The 16,626-nt window shown below is 39.1% G+C and overlaps 1 protein-coding gene across 3 annotated transcripts; it reads left to right on the plus strand.

The window, feature by feature from the left end:
* Window positions 1-2,154: 2,154 nt before the first annotated feature.
* Window positions 2,155-16,470, plus strand: gne (glucosamine (UDP-N-acetyl)-2-epimerase/N-acetylmannosamine kinase). Of its 3 annotated transcripts, none has more exons than XM_088303207.1 (14): window positions 2,155-2,321; window positions 8,512-8,580; window positions 8,711-8,859; window positions 9,233-9,479; window positions 10,320-10,527; window positions 11,594-11,746; window positions 11,882-12,094; window positions 12,226-12,313; window positions 12,551-12,761; window positions 12,890-13,019; window positions 13,141-13,362; window positions 14,220-14,402; window positions 14,833-14,949; window positions 15,161-16,470. In XM_088303207.1, exons 2-14 carry the CDS (start codon window positions 8,530-8,532, stop codon window positions 15,394-15,396), a joined length of 2,208 nt encoding a protein of 735 aa, XP_088159333.1. In that variant the 5' UTR covers window positions 2,155-2,321; window positions 8,512-8,529; the 3' UTR covers window positions 15,397-16,470. The 3 variants fall into 3 exon arrangements, with proteins under 3 accessions (XP_088159333.1, XP_088159331.1, XP_088159332.1); XM_088303205.1 differs by lacking the exon at window positions 2,155-2,321 and adding an exon at window positions 2,494-2,691; XM_088303206.1 differs by lacking the exon at window positions 2,155-2,321 and adding an exon at window positions 4,827-4,991.
* Window positions 16,471-16,626: the final 156 nt, after the last annotated feature.

Consider the following 16,626-nt stretch of genomic DNA (forward strand, 5'->3'; position numbering starts at 1 on the left):
AGCCTCTCCCTGTTTTTCATTTGACTTTGCAGATATGATGTGTGCCCTTGAGAGAGACCTTGCTTTGCATTGCAGTCATTATGACGGGAACAAGAACAGGACTCTGGCTGCAACACTGCCTCCTTCTGGACAAAACGGGTAACTGCATAAAGCAGTTGAAATGCTGCAGCTCAAACGGGAATGGGAAGCAGCATGATAGCGATAAGGGAATTCCTTCTAAATAAATGAGTCAACAAATATCTTAAGGTCAATTGTTTTACTTTGCTTACCAATAATCCCACAAAATCTGCTCTCTAAAATTTATGGAATGAGAAAGAAATACTAACCACAAATCCATTAAAGTTGCAACACATTACAAAAAAAGAAAGTTTAGCATTGCCACAGTGGCTATAAAAAGTCTACACACCTATATTCAAATACCAGGCTTTTGTAAGAAGAAAATGAGATCAAGATAAACCATTTCATAACTTTTGACACCACATTAATGTGAATCAACCAATGACACGACTCAATTAAAAAAAATAATTAAATATATTTTAAAAGTTGAAATGAAAATACACAGTGGTGGTTGCAGAGGTGTGCTCAACACCAAAATTGGGGATGTGGCTATATTCAAACAACCAGTCACATTCTAAACTCGTGTTCAATGGGAGTCAGCGCACACCTGTTGTTAAGTGCATCTGTACACACCAGTATGGAGTACAAGCATTCTCAATTTTAGCGTCTCGCAAACCGGTACTTTCTTGTGCTTTGTGATAGTGAGGTGTAAAATGATTTTCTTCTGCCTGGGGAGGCATCACAGAACATAATTGAAAGGCACTGACCTCAACTAACGCTACGCTCACACTTCACAACAAACACACACTATTCTTGTGGCGTGACGAGAACACAATACTATTAACATCACAGGAATGAAATCTGCAAGGAGAGAGCCATATAGAAATTTTGTTGTTGTTTTAATTGACGGAATGTTTATACCACCATAAGTATACCCGAACGACAATAATTAATGTTAATTTTTAAATACATTTTAATGATTGTCATTGTAACAACAAATGCAACATCGTAAAAATAAATGAGTAAGCGCTCACTGTTAAAGGGAAATGTGCCACTAGGGGGAGCCAAATCTTTTTCTTTTTAGCTCGCAAATAGTTGACCTCTAGGTGCCTGAAAATCATGCTAAAATACTATTACTATAGCTTAGCCCCAAAATGTCACGCCCACGGGCCTCATTTGTACACTGGGTTAACCTAAATACTTGAAAAACACTGCCATTACGATATAAATGAGTGTAGCTGTTGCTTTGTTGTCAAGATAGTCATTTAGGATTTAGGCAGAACAAGAAATGGACATGTGGTTTATAATGGTGAGAATTCAACTGTGCTACTCAAAGAGTAATCTTTGCATCATGTTGGCCCAACCGTCAACAAAGAACTGAAAGCAAAGTCCATCAGGACAAATTTGCTGCAAAACACAAACCTCTGTCGTTACAATTAACGATGCTGAGCTAATATACTCTGAATAGTCGATGCAAACAGTTAAGTTCGTTCTTTGGGAGTATTTCATTAAGCCACGGTGATCCTAATATAAATCACGCACCCATAAGAGTGATTTCTAAGAAAAATAATTACTGAAGTTGTCAGTAACAGTGGCAACGTAAAATGGCTGCGCTCTGGCTTCAGACGATAGGGGCGCTATTGGTACTCCATTGATGTGTCATTCCGTGCAGTAGGCACGCACCACTGAACCAGAGTGTCCACCTGTGTTCCGTTCATAAAACAAAAATAGCTTTGTGTTCAATGAAACAAGCACATAGTTCACATATATTATCACCGATTCGTTAATATCATTAATTCTCTATTTCGTTTGGCAGTGTGCCAGGAGATGGCTTGGGAGTTTGCGCCTGAAATCAAGAATTACCCACGTTGGTCAGTGCCAGCCTCCACTAACAAGCAGCAAGGTTCTATATTGTGTATTTATAAACAATGACGCGGTATTATCGCGGATGAAGAAAGGTCAGTATTGTGACGATTTGTTTCGATCACTTTTTTGTTGTTGATAACTCATACTTCGACTCATGATGACCCAGTAAGCAAGAGGGGCCATCTTGAAAGTGAGAAATGGGCGGTGTCAGGACGACGAGGCGTTTAGGTTACGTCTGGAAACTCGGAACTTCCCCCTTCCCTACACAATGGGACTGTACGACTATTAACTCTGGTTAGTCTCGCGGCAAAGCGATTCCCGCAAAATACTGAAGAATGAGGTGATTACGCCGGTCCTCAACCAATCCATAGTGAAGTTTTCTCCTCGGATAATTAAAGGTAACGTTAACAATCATTTATTATTTCTCAGTGGCTGTAACTGGTGGGGTGGTGAACTTCAGCTAAGCGCTAGCGTAACTTGAATCAACACAAGTGTGGTGAATCAGATCAGCTAACTACGACAGCCCTGCTCCGTTAGGGAGGATGAACTCGTGGTTAACGACCCACTTAAGTGTGATCCGGTGATACTTCATGTCACATGTTAGCATAAGTCTAGCGTAGTCGCTTCCTCGTCCTGTATATCTGTAGCGCACGCATTCATTGTCTTATCAGCGGCTCAATGCGTTCTGGGGAGACAGCAACGCCTTTTTGGGCGCTGCAGCTGCATACGCAGGATGCGATGAAACGCGAGTACTATATCATAGCGCAGGTATGAAGTAGCATCTTTAACTTTGGCGTTCACGCTTTGCGCCTCTGCTCACCACAAGCTCGGTGGTTAGGCGCAACAACGTATTTCTGACTCGTTGTAATTGCGTTTAGATAGATGTTTGGATTTTTCATTCAATATATCTGTAACAGAATTGTGACCAGTCGAAAGGTGGAGACAGGGGTCCCGAAAAGGGGGGAAATAAGGTGAAGGATTCTAGGGGCCCTGATTGTTGTACCAACTCCATAAAATCACAGAACTCCATCTGTCAAAGTACAGTGTGCACTGCGTACAAATACAAAAGTGCGCAGTCATTCTGCTTTCACACGTCCCACACAGTAATGACCTACTATGCTTGGTATGTGACTTATGATGCAGAGTTTTGTTAACATTCTGAGTTATTTTTAGACTTAATCCGCATCTTTTATGAATGAACAATGCAGTGTTACGAGAAAGTCCCCCAAAAAAGTACTGCCAGACAGAGATGGCGATTTTGAGACTCTTTCACACTGAGTGCCTAGATCTTATTTTTCCTGGCTCCGTGTCCTGTGTAAAAGATGCCTTTTGTAGGATGGTTGGTTGAACTCAACTCTGGACTTTTCTGGCTTCCTACATAGTATCAAAGGCGAAATCCTGCGGCGAAATCCTGCCAGCCACGACCACAGTGTGAAATTTCCCCTGCAAGCCACAGTCCTCTACCCTTTGTGTTAAAAGAAACTTTCCACGCATCTTATGTTACTTGAAGCCCACATCCGAAGTGCGAACAGACTTTTTGCACAGCCAAGTTCACTTTCGGCAAGTCACATCTGAAAGGAGCAGGTGTAGAAATTCTGTCACTACCCTGAAGCTTCTGATTATATATTTTTCAGAAATGCAGTGTGAAAGTGGCTGGTGGTTAGAATATGAAGAAAACACCGGCTTGGCTTTACTGGTGGTCTTCACGTTACTCAGTTAAAGAATATAACTTGGACTTATTATTTATATAGTAAGTTATTCATGAGTTTGAATGGATCTTTGCTTGTGAGGTTCATAAAACAACATTTAGTCATCTACAATTCTAAGTCAGTCACTGATGTATGTTTGCTTGATGCCGTATGGGTTCAGTTCCCACTCAGTGACGGTGCGAATCATTTTCCATCTCTATATGTGCCCTGCGATTGATTGGTGACCAGGGTGGAGTACGCCTATTCCCCCAAGTCAGGTGGGTTAGACTTCAACTCCCTGTGACTGAACTGAACAGATTAAGCAGTAGAGAAAATGGATTAATGGATCAATTCTGTTATGTATTATCCTGTGTGCTTACCAGTCAAGGTTATTTTTATTTATTGAGTTGGTGGGTGTGGGCAGGTCATGGAATCATTCTATTCAGAGTTGACCGTTCTTTTCCTTCCTCTGGCTGCTCCTGCTTCCTCCCACAGGGCGAAAATATGAAGGTGAATCGTTGTCACTATTCTGATTGTAGCCTACCAAGTTATAGAATAAATTATAATGAAAATGAATGTATCAATTCATTTGAAATGTGACAAAAGTGTTTGATTATTATTATTATAGATTAGGTTTGTGACACCGGAGCAGGATCAGAGTGAGGCCGTGTTGTAGCCATAAAATTCAAAGTTTATGATTATTTGCAAAAAACAAAGTTGCAAGTTTATTCATTTAATGTTGATCAATTTGAACGTTGAAAATATTGTCTTTGTAGTGTTGTGTATTCAATTAAATGTCGGTTGAACGGGATTTGCAAATTATTATTATTATTTCATTCTCATCAGGCCTATGATAATAAAAGGCCCCGAGCAACTGATCCATCACGGAAGGACCAGTCACAATTATTATACAAAAATGCTATTTGGCTTTATTGCTTAAAGTCAGTTGTCGATTCATACAACAAACTATTGTGTAATTGCAAAATTGTGTCCTCATGAATGACTACTGTGACGTGGCACTGGTGCTGTTTACATTTCTTATCTTTAGTATTACCTTTTCTTTTAGAGAATAGGATATTGTAGTCTTTCTGTGGTAGCTCCTCTTTCTTCTACCCTCTCAACCAATCACAGACTCCAATTCAAATAAGCCCAACCCACTTCCTCCCCTCCCCGACAACATGCCCATGTCACCCTCCCTCCCTCGATCTCTGCCGCTCTGTTCTCCTCGTCTCCCTGCACGTTTCCACTGACCAATTTTACACGTTTAAATAGCAATAGAAATAGATTGAACGTTGAAATAGGACATAGGAGGTGGCGGGTAGACGATCTGGTTGTGGAGTGATGGAAAAGCATTGTGGTTTTGTGTGCAAAAACCCTCATGTGAGTCATGTGACATTTTTTATGGGCTTTCTCATCCATGTGTTTTTTTTTTGTCCGTCTTTATCCTTCTTGTCATTTCTCTGTATTCAGCATGCTCTTTTTTAATTTCTGCCTGTACATCATCTTTCATGTCCGCTGCTTTGTCGTCCCTGTTTTTAGATTTACATGCGTACCTTATTTCGCGCTGTAGTGACAAGTGCTGGTTGCTGATGCTGTCTTGTGATGCTTGAGAAGAAGTTGCAATTTGATGAATGGGAGACTGGCTCCATCACATGCTTGTTTACATGCCGGGAGTGTTTTTGTTTTTTTTGTATAAAACGTGATCTGTGTGTTGGACACAGGATAAACTATGTGGCAAGTCAGGCATATATTTTCTCTGCTCTGAGGGGTCAAGGATGAGTGCTCAGTTTGGGACCTTCTCTGCCTCTTTTTTGACCTCTTAATAATGCGGCATCCCTTCCTGTAAATGTTCATATTTCCCGTCACAACATAAGTACTATACTCGTGACGCACAACTCTAAATTGGGAATTGCCTGAATACTGTAAACAGATAACAACAGACAAATCATGAAACTATAAAATCTGCAAAATGATATATGATTTAGAGGGGATTCATAGTTGGGTTTGGCAAACAGGTAGAGGGCAAAACTCTCTTCCTATAACCAGTATGTCAGCCCATTCTCTCTCCAGTCAAAATATTTTGTCGAGACGAAGCCGATAATTGCATTTATTTTGGAGTGATTGCCGCGGGTCGGTTGGCTAATCTGTCAGTGGCCATGACATGATAAAAACAAACTTGCTCTGTTGATTCAGACTTCACCAAGGACATTGGCTTGTTTGCTGATGTAAAAGTTCATCTGATTTGAAGGTGGTATCAAATGTACAGAGCTGCTTTTCTGACTGTCAGTGTTCAGTCAAAAGTGATGTATTCACTTGGAATTTACACATTTGTAAAAATATTTTAGTGTAAACTCAAGCTGGATAGCCACGTGCTGGTGTTATCGTATTGCTCCTTAATTTGCATTAAAGGGGAAGTCAACCCAAAATATTTCTTTACATTAGCTCAAATCACCTTTTTAATGGCTTTCAAAGTAACCTAAACATAACTATCAATATCTATATATCTAAATGTATTATTTTTTTTTTGGTCTATCAATGAATGCTATCCGTTGTTCCCTTGAATGCTCCCGTCTAGGCCAGTGGTCTTGCGTTGGATCATCTCAAGCTTTCATTTTTTTTCCCTATGATGTCTTTATCAGCTTTGGTGTATTTAATTACAGTGACTGGTGTAAATCAGAGTGGAGCCACAGGACCGCAGTGGACTTTGTATAATGGCTGGTGGGAAAACAACCATGAAACACACATATATATATATATATATATATATATATATATATATATATATATATATATATATATATATAGTAAGAAACTGAATGCCTCCTGCCATGTGATCTCAAAACATGAATGTCTCCTTTGTGCATTTTAACTTCTAGACTAACTAAAATTCCAGGCCGCCGACACAGCTCTGCACTGTATTTGAAGAAACAGGAAGCGAAGTTGTCCGACTGTTTTTTTGTTGGGTTTTTTTTTGTGAACATGAGACTGATAGGGTAGGCAAACTGGACACACCAAAAAAAAAAAATCAACCGCGATCGACTGTTTGGGCACCCCCTGCTCTAGAGGGTGGATGATGTCCTTACCAGCTATTTCAATTTATTGCTATTGGACTGAAGACAAAAGAACAATGCGTACATCCAGGGACCTCATGATTGAAGCATTTGTTCACGCTGTCATAGAAGTAATCAATTAATTAAGTTGGATTCTCTTTGACCGTCGAGTTTACGATATTGTTTCAACAAAACAATAACATAAATGTTGCTTTTGATAACATACGTAAGCAAACTTGTCATCAGTCTGTCATTGACCTCACAATTGGATATCCTGCTGTGACCAAACACGCATGTTCCACACCTACTAGTGCCTTTGTTTGAGAAGAACTTAAAAGCTCACAGCTGGAAGATGGAAAGTAAACTCAGGCGTTACTGTTTTGTTATGGCCAGTTTTATCAGGTGTCGTAGATCTGGTACAACCTGTTCTATTGTATAGTAGTGGACAAGGTGTGTTCTTGCAGAGTCTCTCACCATCCTGGACCCTGTTTCAGTCTTACGTCAGACTGCATCTATGTGATATGCCGTGGGAGTTTGCATTCATTCACTTTAAGGAATTCGTAGACGAGGCCACCAAGGGAGAAGCCCTTCGGTCTCGTCAGCGAACAAATTATCCACAGTGGAATTCCGACAGCTACACCTTGTAATGTTTATAGGCGACTTTGTCCACAAATGAAATTATGATACGTTAAATTTAATACAACAAAAAGGAAATCCAAAAACTATGGTCAAGTAGAAACGGCAGCGCCTCCGTCTCCTGTGGGATCAGGAAGTCCGGTGATCCTTTAGATCTTAATCAGTCCCAGCCGCTCCTTTCCAAAAAGAGATGCCTATCCTAAAACCTATGTGTCGCAATGTGATCAGATTCATTGTCATCAGTTTTATCGGAACATCTAATGGCTGTGTGTCTATCCGTCTTAATGTGCAGTGGAAGAATAAATTTCCCCATTGTGGGACATCTTTATCTTTATCTTTATATCTATAGGACACAGTATTATGATAATTTTCCACTGCATGATGCCTAATTGCCTTGAAACTGCTTTTTGTTCAATCTTAGGACATTTATAAAATGTGAGTTATAAAAGTTGGGGCGGAGGGATTGTCATTGGAACAGAACATAATTGAGAAGCACTGTCTTAGGGAGACATTATTCAATTTAAATAAAAGAAAAACAATTTAAAACAGTTCTAAGGTGTTACTTGCTACTTAGTTTTTATTAAATAAAACAAATAAAGCACATTTTTCACAATGAAAACTTTTCTAGTGTCACATAAATTAGCCTTGTTTTAAGGGCGTGATCGTTTTTTCCCCCCTCCGTATAGCGATTGCGATTTAATAGGCAATTATTTTTGAAAGTCATCTTCTCATGTATTTTAAATGATAAATAAAAATTATTTTGGGGCAATTTAAATAATTTCTATTATGACCTTTAACCATGCATATTTTGTGTGTGTACTTCTTATTAAAAGAATTAGCCGTCGATCCGCGAGCAATTTTTGCTCGATCAAAGTGCTCGCATATATGTGTGTGAGAGAGTGAAGAGGGAGCAAAGCAGTCGAGAGAAGATGGAGGAAACATAAAAGCAACCAACTTAAAGTTTACAACAACGCTGTAATTGGCGGGGGGGTTGATTTTAATAATGTGAAGCACTTTGAGTTACACTGTCACGTATGGAAAATTATAAAAAAGTTGGATTGATTATTTGACAAACAGTAGGTGTGGGTTGCCTGGTAACACACACAGACTTGCTTTTAGTGCACCATTCTGTTTTCATTCCATAGGATTGGAAAAAATGTTTTTGTATTGTGTGTGAACTTGTGACACCATTACGTTTTTTTTTTTTTTTTCAGGAGATTTACTACAAGAGGATGCAAAGCAGAGAAAAGCTGAAAAGGGAAAAGATGGATGATCTGAATCAGGTGTGACAGATTAAATAAAAATCCTAGCTCCGACTGTGCATAGTGTTCCAAAATGCAAGCATTCCCCCAAACTCAACAGTCTGTCAACTAATACGACGTGTGTGGCTGCCCCCTATTTGCATGGCTGTAGTGTAAGAAGAGGCTGAGGGTGTGCGTGGCGACATGCAACAGGGCTGACTACTCCAAACTGGCCCCAATCATGTTCGGGATCAAATCGCACCCTGATGACTATGACCTGGACGTAGTGGTGCTTGGTTCGCATCTTATTGATGATTATGGGTAAGATACACATGCAACCTACCGTATGCACCTACAATAAAGCTTTGCTCTAATTTCTTAACTATGCAACTGACTGTAAAAGATATTTCACGCTCACAGAACCGCTTAAGAAATACAGTGGAGCCCTTCTCATTTCTGTGAAGAGTTGAACCCTCCTTCCCTAAAAGTGATTAGAAATGCCTGTATTCATACATACCACAAACTATGATTCCAAAACTCTTTGATAGCATCAGCGAGCTTTTCCGGAAAACACAGAGGATAGGTTCCACAATAATCCACTTATCGGTGAATTTGTCAGTGCCAAACCGCAAATATGCAAGAGTTTCGCTGTACAATCGAGTCATTTAAAGATTGTTTTCTGTCTGTGTCATAGGAACACTTTTCGTATGATTGAGCAGGATGACTTTGACATCAGCTCCAAACTGCACACGATTGTAAGAGGGGAGGATGAGGCAGCCATGGTGGAGAGCGTTGGGCTCGCTCTGGTCAAACTTCCAGACGTCCTCCAAAGATTGCACCCGGATATTGTCATTATCCACGGAGATCGTTTTGATGCACTGGCTCTTGCTACTTCTGCTGCACTGATGAATATTCGAATACTTCACCTAGAGGGAGGAGAGGTGAGGAGGCAGTCACTTAATAATTAAGGGAACTTTTGATAAGCCAGTGGTTCTGAAACCTTTTACACCATGTACCACCCCGAAAAAAAAAAATACTTCGCTCTCCAAGTACCACCATCATGACCAACATTGAAATACAGTAGCATTGTAGGTCTAAGTGTTCATTTACATTTTTTTAACAAAATGGGCACGTTATCAATACAATTAATATTATTTACGGAATTTAAAACACTAACATTTTACAGTATTTTCACCCTACAAATAAAAAAATAATAATAATTTAAAAAAAAAAAGGAAAATCTTATTACTTGAATTGAGATTTTTAATGAATTAAAACAAAAATAGGACTGTATTCCTAAATGTTAAATACAAACAGAATCTGCTATTGGAACCGGATGAGGTAGGAAACTATACAATATAATACAATACAACTTTATTCAGAAAGCGCATTTCACAACAGCTAGTGCTGTAACAAAGCGCTTTTCACATCTATCTCTTTTCAAGCTGCGGCAGACAAATGACAATAGAGCCGCTATTGTACGCCATTTTTAGGTGGAAAATTATGTTTCGACTCGCCGTTGCCATTTCTTATCATTTTGATTTTTTTTTTTCTTTAAGTCACCTGCGATCCTAAAGCCTAGTAGGGTGCATTGTGATATTTCCTGTTTGCTGTTGATTGATTGTTGTAATTTCCAGCGGTATCTGCATTTTGGAACTTAGAAAAGTTGTATTGCACTTCATTTTTGGCCAATTTGCGTTACATTCTACATGATGACATCTAATGTGTGGGGAATACTGTACTGTTCATAATACCAGGATTTGTCTTGACTAATTTCCCAGGTGAGCGGCACAATAGATGACTCAATCCGCCACGCCATCAGTAAACTGGCCCATTATCATGCCTGTTGCACACGAAGGGCAGAGCAACACCTCATTTCCATGTGTGAAGACCACTCTCGTATCTTACTGGCTGGCTGTCCCTCCTACGACAAGCTACTTTCACCTCATAACCGTGACGACTATTTGGATATCATCAAGAGCTGGTTGGGTATGTCTGACGCATGTGATGGAACTGTCAAAGTTCCTACACAAGTTTAAAAAAAACAAAAAAAACATGGAATTTGGTTTCTTAAATTCCCAGCATTGTATGGAAAATGAGAATCATTGTATGGAGTTGTATTCCCATTTGTTACAAAAAAGTAGTATTTAAAAAAAAATGCATTGCATTTTAATAAGTGTTACTTATACGCGGATTTTTGCGCTTGCATCAGATTTTATACTGCCTTGTACTACAGCATGAGTGGGCCCAGAAAATATGCATAAAAAATAAACCAATGCAGAACAAACAAAGTTCCTCAATAGTAACATTTTGAGTGAGTTGATCTGCGCAAAATTAGTGAAATGAGAAAATGAGGAAGATGAAATCAACGTGATGAAAATAATATAGACACGTAAACGCTTCTGACGAATATGAACTGAACACTTCGCCACTAATGTTTCTAATGATAAGCCTGAGACAATTTTATGCTGCTGTGCAGTCAACGACTAACAGAGCGTATAGTCTTGCCAACCTGAGAGTTTGCATCAGCCATCCCACATAAATATTCCTAATATATGTGTAATAATTCAAACTGATTTGATCATCATCACTGGAATGACTCCTCAGAGTCAAGCACTCGTGTGTTGCAAGGGAAAATAAATTGTTTTAATAAAGCTTCTATTTTGATGAAAAAACATACAAAATCGTTTCATTCATTATTTTTGGTTGGCAAATGACCGTGTGATAAGCGGGTTAATGAAATTCGAGGTGTACAATTATCAGGGATTAAGGGACTGTGGAGGCAGCAGTTCACTGTTCACACCTTCACGCCACCAATTAATCCTTTACAATTGTACACAATTACTCTGAGACATATAAAGAATCGGAATGATACACATTTACTCAATTGTCACAAATGATGTGCGTATTTTACTGCGAAGTCTGGAAAAAGAATGGCATTTTGAAATCACAAACCCTGAACGGTTGTAAAACAGTAGTAGAAAGTCATGCGCAAAACATGTTAGGTCATTCCTGTGCTTTTTTAAAAAAACATTTTTTAAAATATGTTCTACAGGTGACAATGTGAAGGATCACGACTACATCGTGGCTTTGCAGCACCCAGTAACTACTGATATCCAGCACTCTATTAAGATCTACGGACTCATGTTGGACGCACTTGTCTCCTTTAATAAAAGGACCCTCATCCTCTTTCCCAATATTGATGCTGGTTTGTATGCGTTCTATTTTCTCTCGTCATTTGATTGACCGTTTGATGCCAAATCGCTTCTCAGGTCTAGCCCAATCCGTATCTGATGCATTTGTGATCCATTTCGTGATACTGAAATACTCACCCTGCATACAGGAAGTAAAGAAATGGTGCGTGTCATGAGAAAAAAGGGCATCGAGACACATCCCAACTTTCGGGCAGTGAAGCATATTCCGTTTGAGCAGTTCATTCAATTGGTGTGCCACGCTGGCTGCATGATTGGAAACAGCAGCTGCGGTGTCCGAGAAGCCGGGGCCTTCGGCACACCTGTCGTCAACCTGGGAACAAGACAAACAGGCAGAGAGACAGGTAAGAAGGTTTGATGTGAATTTGGCTCTCTGGCGGCCCCTACTGTGCATGTTTGGCGTTTACAATTTCAATTGGACAATCAAATATTCATAGGCTGTTTGACTTCACTATTCCAATTCACTCTCTGCTAGGTGAAAATGTTCTGCATGTGAGGGATGCTGACTCGCATAGTAAGATCTACCATGCCCTACAGCTGCAGTTTGGAAAGCGATACCCCTGGTAAAATTATTATTTTTTTTTTTTACAACCTGACCTTACAAGCTGACTAGAGTTAGGAATGTGCAGCATAATAGGGCAATGAACCATATTTGGTAAATTAATATTACGGCCTTTTCGGATAACGAAGAACAATGTCCATTTAGCTATGAAGGAATTGGCTCTTCGTTTTACTGGTGATGGAGGTTGCAGTGGTCTGCATTCTCTCAGTTTTCTTCTCAATGTTTCTACATTTTCCAGTTCTAAAATCTATGGCGATGGAAACGCTGTCCCTCGCATTCTCAAGTTCTTACAATCCATTGACCTCAATAAGCCCCTTCAGAAGACTTTCTGCTTCCCCTTGATGAAAGACTCCATTTCCCAAGACATTGATCACATCCTGGAGAAACAAAGTGCTTTGGCCGTGGACCTTGGCGGTACCAACCTCAGAGTAGCCATTGTCTGCTCTCAGGTAAGTTGTGAAATCTCATTTGAATACTTAAAGTATTTATAAAAGATCTTTCTTAGTTCTCAGTGATTCTATTGAAAATAAACAATGAGGTTAAATTTGATTTTGCTTGTTTCCTTACACCAATCAAGGGTATTGTCATGAAGAAATATACTCAACCAAATCCAAAGACATTTGAGCCCAGGATGCAACTCATTTTGAAAATGTGTGAAAATGCCATGCAAGATGCGGTGTCGCTCAACTGTAGGATACTGGGTGTTGGTACGAAACTGTTACACACAGCGCTATTAAAAAAAAAAAAAAAAAAAAAAAAAAGAACAAACAACTTTATCCGATGAGTAAATACAGAGAGGCCCTCATTCTGTCAAACTTTCCATTATAGGAGTTTCCACTGGCGGGCGCGTAAACCCACAAGAGGGTGTGGTACTGGACTCGACGAAGCTAATCCAGGAGTGGACGTCTGTGGATTTGAGAACACCCATCTCAGACGCATTTCACTTGCCTGTCTGGGTGGACAATGACGGAAACTGTGCAGCCCTAGCTGAAAGAAAGTTTGGTCATGGAAAAGGAGTGGAGAGCTTTGTCACGGTCATCACAGGAACAGGTGAGTTGCTTTAGTTTTCACTCATTCATTTGTAGCAATTGAATGACTACAGGTTTTTTTGTTTTTTTTTTGGGAGCGGAGGTGATGAAAATAGAGTTGAGGTGGAATAATCGATGACATCATTAATATTTTTGTCAGAAGTTAACTTGCTGTGTGAGTCTCCAATCACGAGCTTGTTCACTGACTCCCTGACATCCACCATTGCTCGGTCCCGACTTGGGATGTCCTGATTATGCTTTTTTGGCAGCTGAGTCTGAGTCAGAATCTTTGGTTTTAAGTATCAGCCGATCCCGAGTTCCGATCCAATACCTCTGCAATATATTAAGAAAAAAAGTGTGTGCAAATTTTGGTCAAATTAGTATAGAAATATACATACGCCAACGAGTACATGTTAAATGTTGTTATAAACAATTTACAAGTTATATGGACCATTCCACCAAATCTGCGCCAATTGCTTTTTGTAATACTCTCAAAATAAATTCAAAGTTGTATATTTTTAAGCACTAAATTTGATGACACATTGAACGACTCAATGTGTATTGCTTCATCTCAGAACTTGTTTCATCATATCTGTTTTTCGGCACTATTTTTTTAGCATAAAATTGTTAACTTGAAACACAATTCCTAATGTACGCATTTTCTACCCACAAAAAAACGGGGGTACCGACATGACTTGAAATAACTTTTCTTCCTTCGAAGGGCAGTTTTGCTAATCAGTGATTTCATTGGATGCTGAGCTTTCTAATTGTGAGGGTTAAATTGTGTTTGTGCATCGTTGTGTTACTAAATTGTTGAAACTGCATTGATGCATTATGTGTAGTTTAATCCTTCTCATTTGCAACTTTGGACTGTGCAAGGTATTGGAGGAGGGATTATCCAGCACAACGAGCTGATCCATGGCAGCACATTTTGCGGCGCCGAACTGGGTCACATCATGGTGTCGTTAGACGGGCCGGAGTGTTCGTGCGGAAGCCGAGGATGTATCGAGGCTTACGCTTCTGGCCTGGCCCTGCAGAGAGAGGCCAAAAAAATGAATGATGGTGAGTGACAGTTTGATTGGATCTTATTTGCGAGTGTGGTGAGGCTTACTAAGTTTTCAGCATTTGTTAATTAGCAGTATAGCAAGAAAAGTCAAAGAGCAGATCTTTGACAAGACTTGAGTTTTTCATCTTAAGTGAGAGAACAGTTGCAACCGGGGATCGTAATTTGTAAAATAATGGAATTATTATTATTTATTTTTTTTTAATTTTATTTTGTTTTTGCTCCAAACTAACAAAATGTAATAACATCGACATAAACACAACTGTCGAATAAAAACTTGACAAGAGTTTGGCAGAGATGTACAGATTAAGTAAAATTTCTCATGTTGAATTTTATTTGCTTCCAATGCGGGTCGCATGGGTTAAATTTGAATGAAAAGAATTAATTCAACAAGATAAAAGTCTGTGAAATACTGTTGTGTTTTTCCAGATGAACTGCTGAAAGGCGACGGCTTGGCTATGAAGCTCTCCGAGCCCATCACTGCTGCTCACCTCATCAGTGCAGCAAGACAGGGGAACGCCAAAGCTGAAGCTATTCTCAACAAGGGTCAGAACCGAAACCAGCACCCCTACACCTAAGACACATTCAAACAAAAACATACCAAAAAAAAAAACTGTTTTGTAAAATTACATCACATTCTAGCCATCAGTTGCTTTTGTCTCCCGTGGGAAGGGAGTGTGTGTTGTCTGGAAAATATTGACCATAATATACATTACTAAATGTCTGTTGTTGTTTTTTTTTCTGTTTCTCTTTGTAGCCTCCACAGCACTCGGCGTGGGCATTATCAACATTCTTCACACACTCAACCCCTCACTTGTCATCCTATCGGGTGTCCTCGCCTCAATCTACGAAGAGCCGGTGAAGCGCCTCATTGCAAGTAGAGCCCTCTTACCGGCTCAGAGCACCAAGGTGGTCACATCAGACTTGGAAGAACCCGCTTTACTCGGCGCTGCCAGCATGGTGTTAGACTATGCTACGAGAAGGACTTATTGAAGGATACACAGTCCTTGTCTCTTGATTCATTAAAGACTTTTGCCAACAAGAAGACATTGGCTTCAAGTTGTTCCCAGGATATGACAACATTTCCACCTTTAGTTTATTAAATTGAAAAAGGCCTTTTCTTGTTTCTTTCTATGTTGTTTATCAAAATGGAACGCCATTCTTGGAAAATTGATCCATTGTGCATTCTTCGATGAGAGCTAATCTTATTAGATTATTCTGGTTAAAAAAAAAAGCAGTTAGTTCAATTTTTTAAATTTGCTATTTTTTTAATAAATATAACAACATACACCAGACATGAATTTTCTTACATATGTAATATAATTAGTCAGTTATTTTTGCTAGAAATTGTTTCTCTGTTGCTTTTTGTTTCATCTTTCGACAAATGTTTATTTCCTACTGAGATGATTACTATATAATGTTATAGTTCCATTACATGTCTTATTGTCAATCATTATTTAAAGACTTGGAGAGGGGGAAATAATTGTATCCTCGTTGGTGGTCTTAAAGGCTTTCGTGATCATTAACCTGAAATTTAAATAATTTAGTTATTAAATTATAGGCTGAACGCTAGTGACTGAAACTTACTATTTTTGCTGCCATGATGAAGGATAGCGGTACACATTGGATGTATTGTTCTTTATAATGTTCTTCCATGGTTGTTGTTTTAGGTTATGATGGTCCATGTGAATCCACATTGAATGATTTACATTTTGAGCGCTTACTTTCTACCTTCGGTGTAGCAATTTAACAATGTTGCTGCGATGGCGCCATTATGAGTGTTATGGTAGTCCAGGTAGCTACTCATGAACCACAAGTTGGGATCCAAGTTTTGCTCAAGGACACTTCAGCGGGACTAAAGCAGAACTGAGCATCGAATTAAAATTTTTGGCCATTGTACTACCTCTATCATGTCCTATTTTACATAATCTCATATATATATACATATATATATATATATATACATACATATATATATATATATATATACATATATATATATATATATATATACATATATAAATATATATATATATATACTTAAATAAAGAGAATATTTGTGAGGTTGTCGTGACTGACTATTGCTCTTTTTCTCTTTGGTAATCTGCCCGGTGAACATCTGATGTCAATTCAACATTAACAAGACATCCATTGAATGATTCGGATGTCATTATATATTGGAAACACATTTTGCAAACCTGCTCATCAGAATTGCAGACGATT

This window comes from Idiotropiscis lumnitzeri, chromosome 8 (genome assembly GCF_059441095.1).
Source record: "Idiotropiscis lumnitzeri isolate Australia: NSW breed Sydney's pygmy pipehorse chromosome 8, RoL_Ilum_1.0, whole genome shotgun sequence".
In the NCBI taxonomy this organism is placed as follows: domain Eukaryota; kingdom Metazoa; phylum Chordata; class Actinopteri; order Syngnathiformes; family Syngnathidae; genus Idiotropiscis; species Idiotropiscis lumnitzeri.

Coding starts and splice junctions, on each gene's coding strand:
- gne (XM_088303205.1), top strand. CDS start 2,602: ATGCGTTCTGGGGAGACAGCAACGCCTTTTTGGGCGCTGCAGCTGCAT. Junction 8,860..9,232: donor CATCTTATTGATGATTATGG/GTAAGATACACA, acceptor TCTGTGTCATAG/GAACACTTTTCGTATGATTG. Junction 12,762..12,889: donor TAGCCATTGTCTGCTCTCAG/GTAAGTTGTGAA, acceptor ACACCAATCAAG/GGTATTGTCATGAAGAAATA.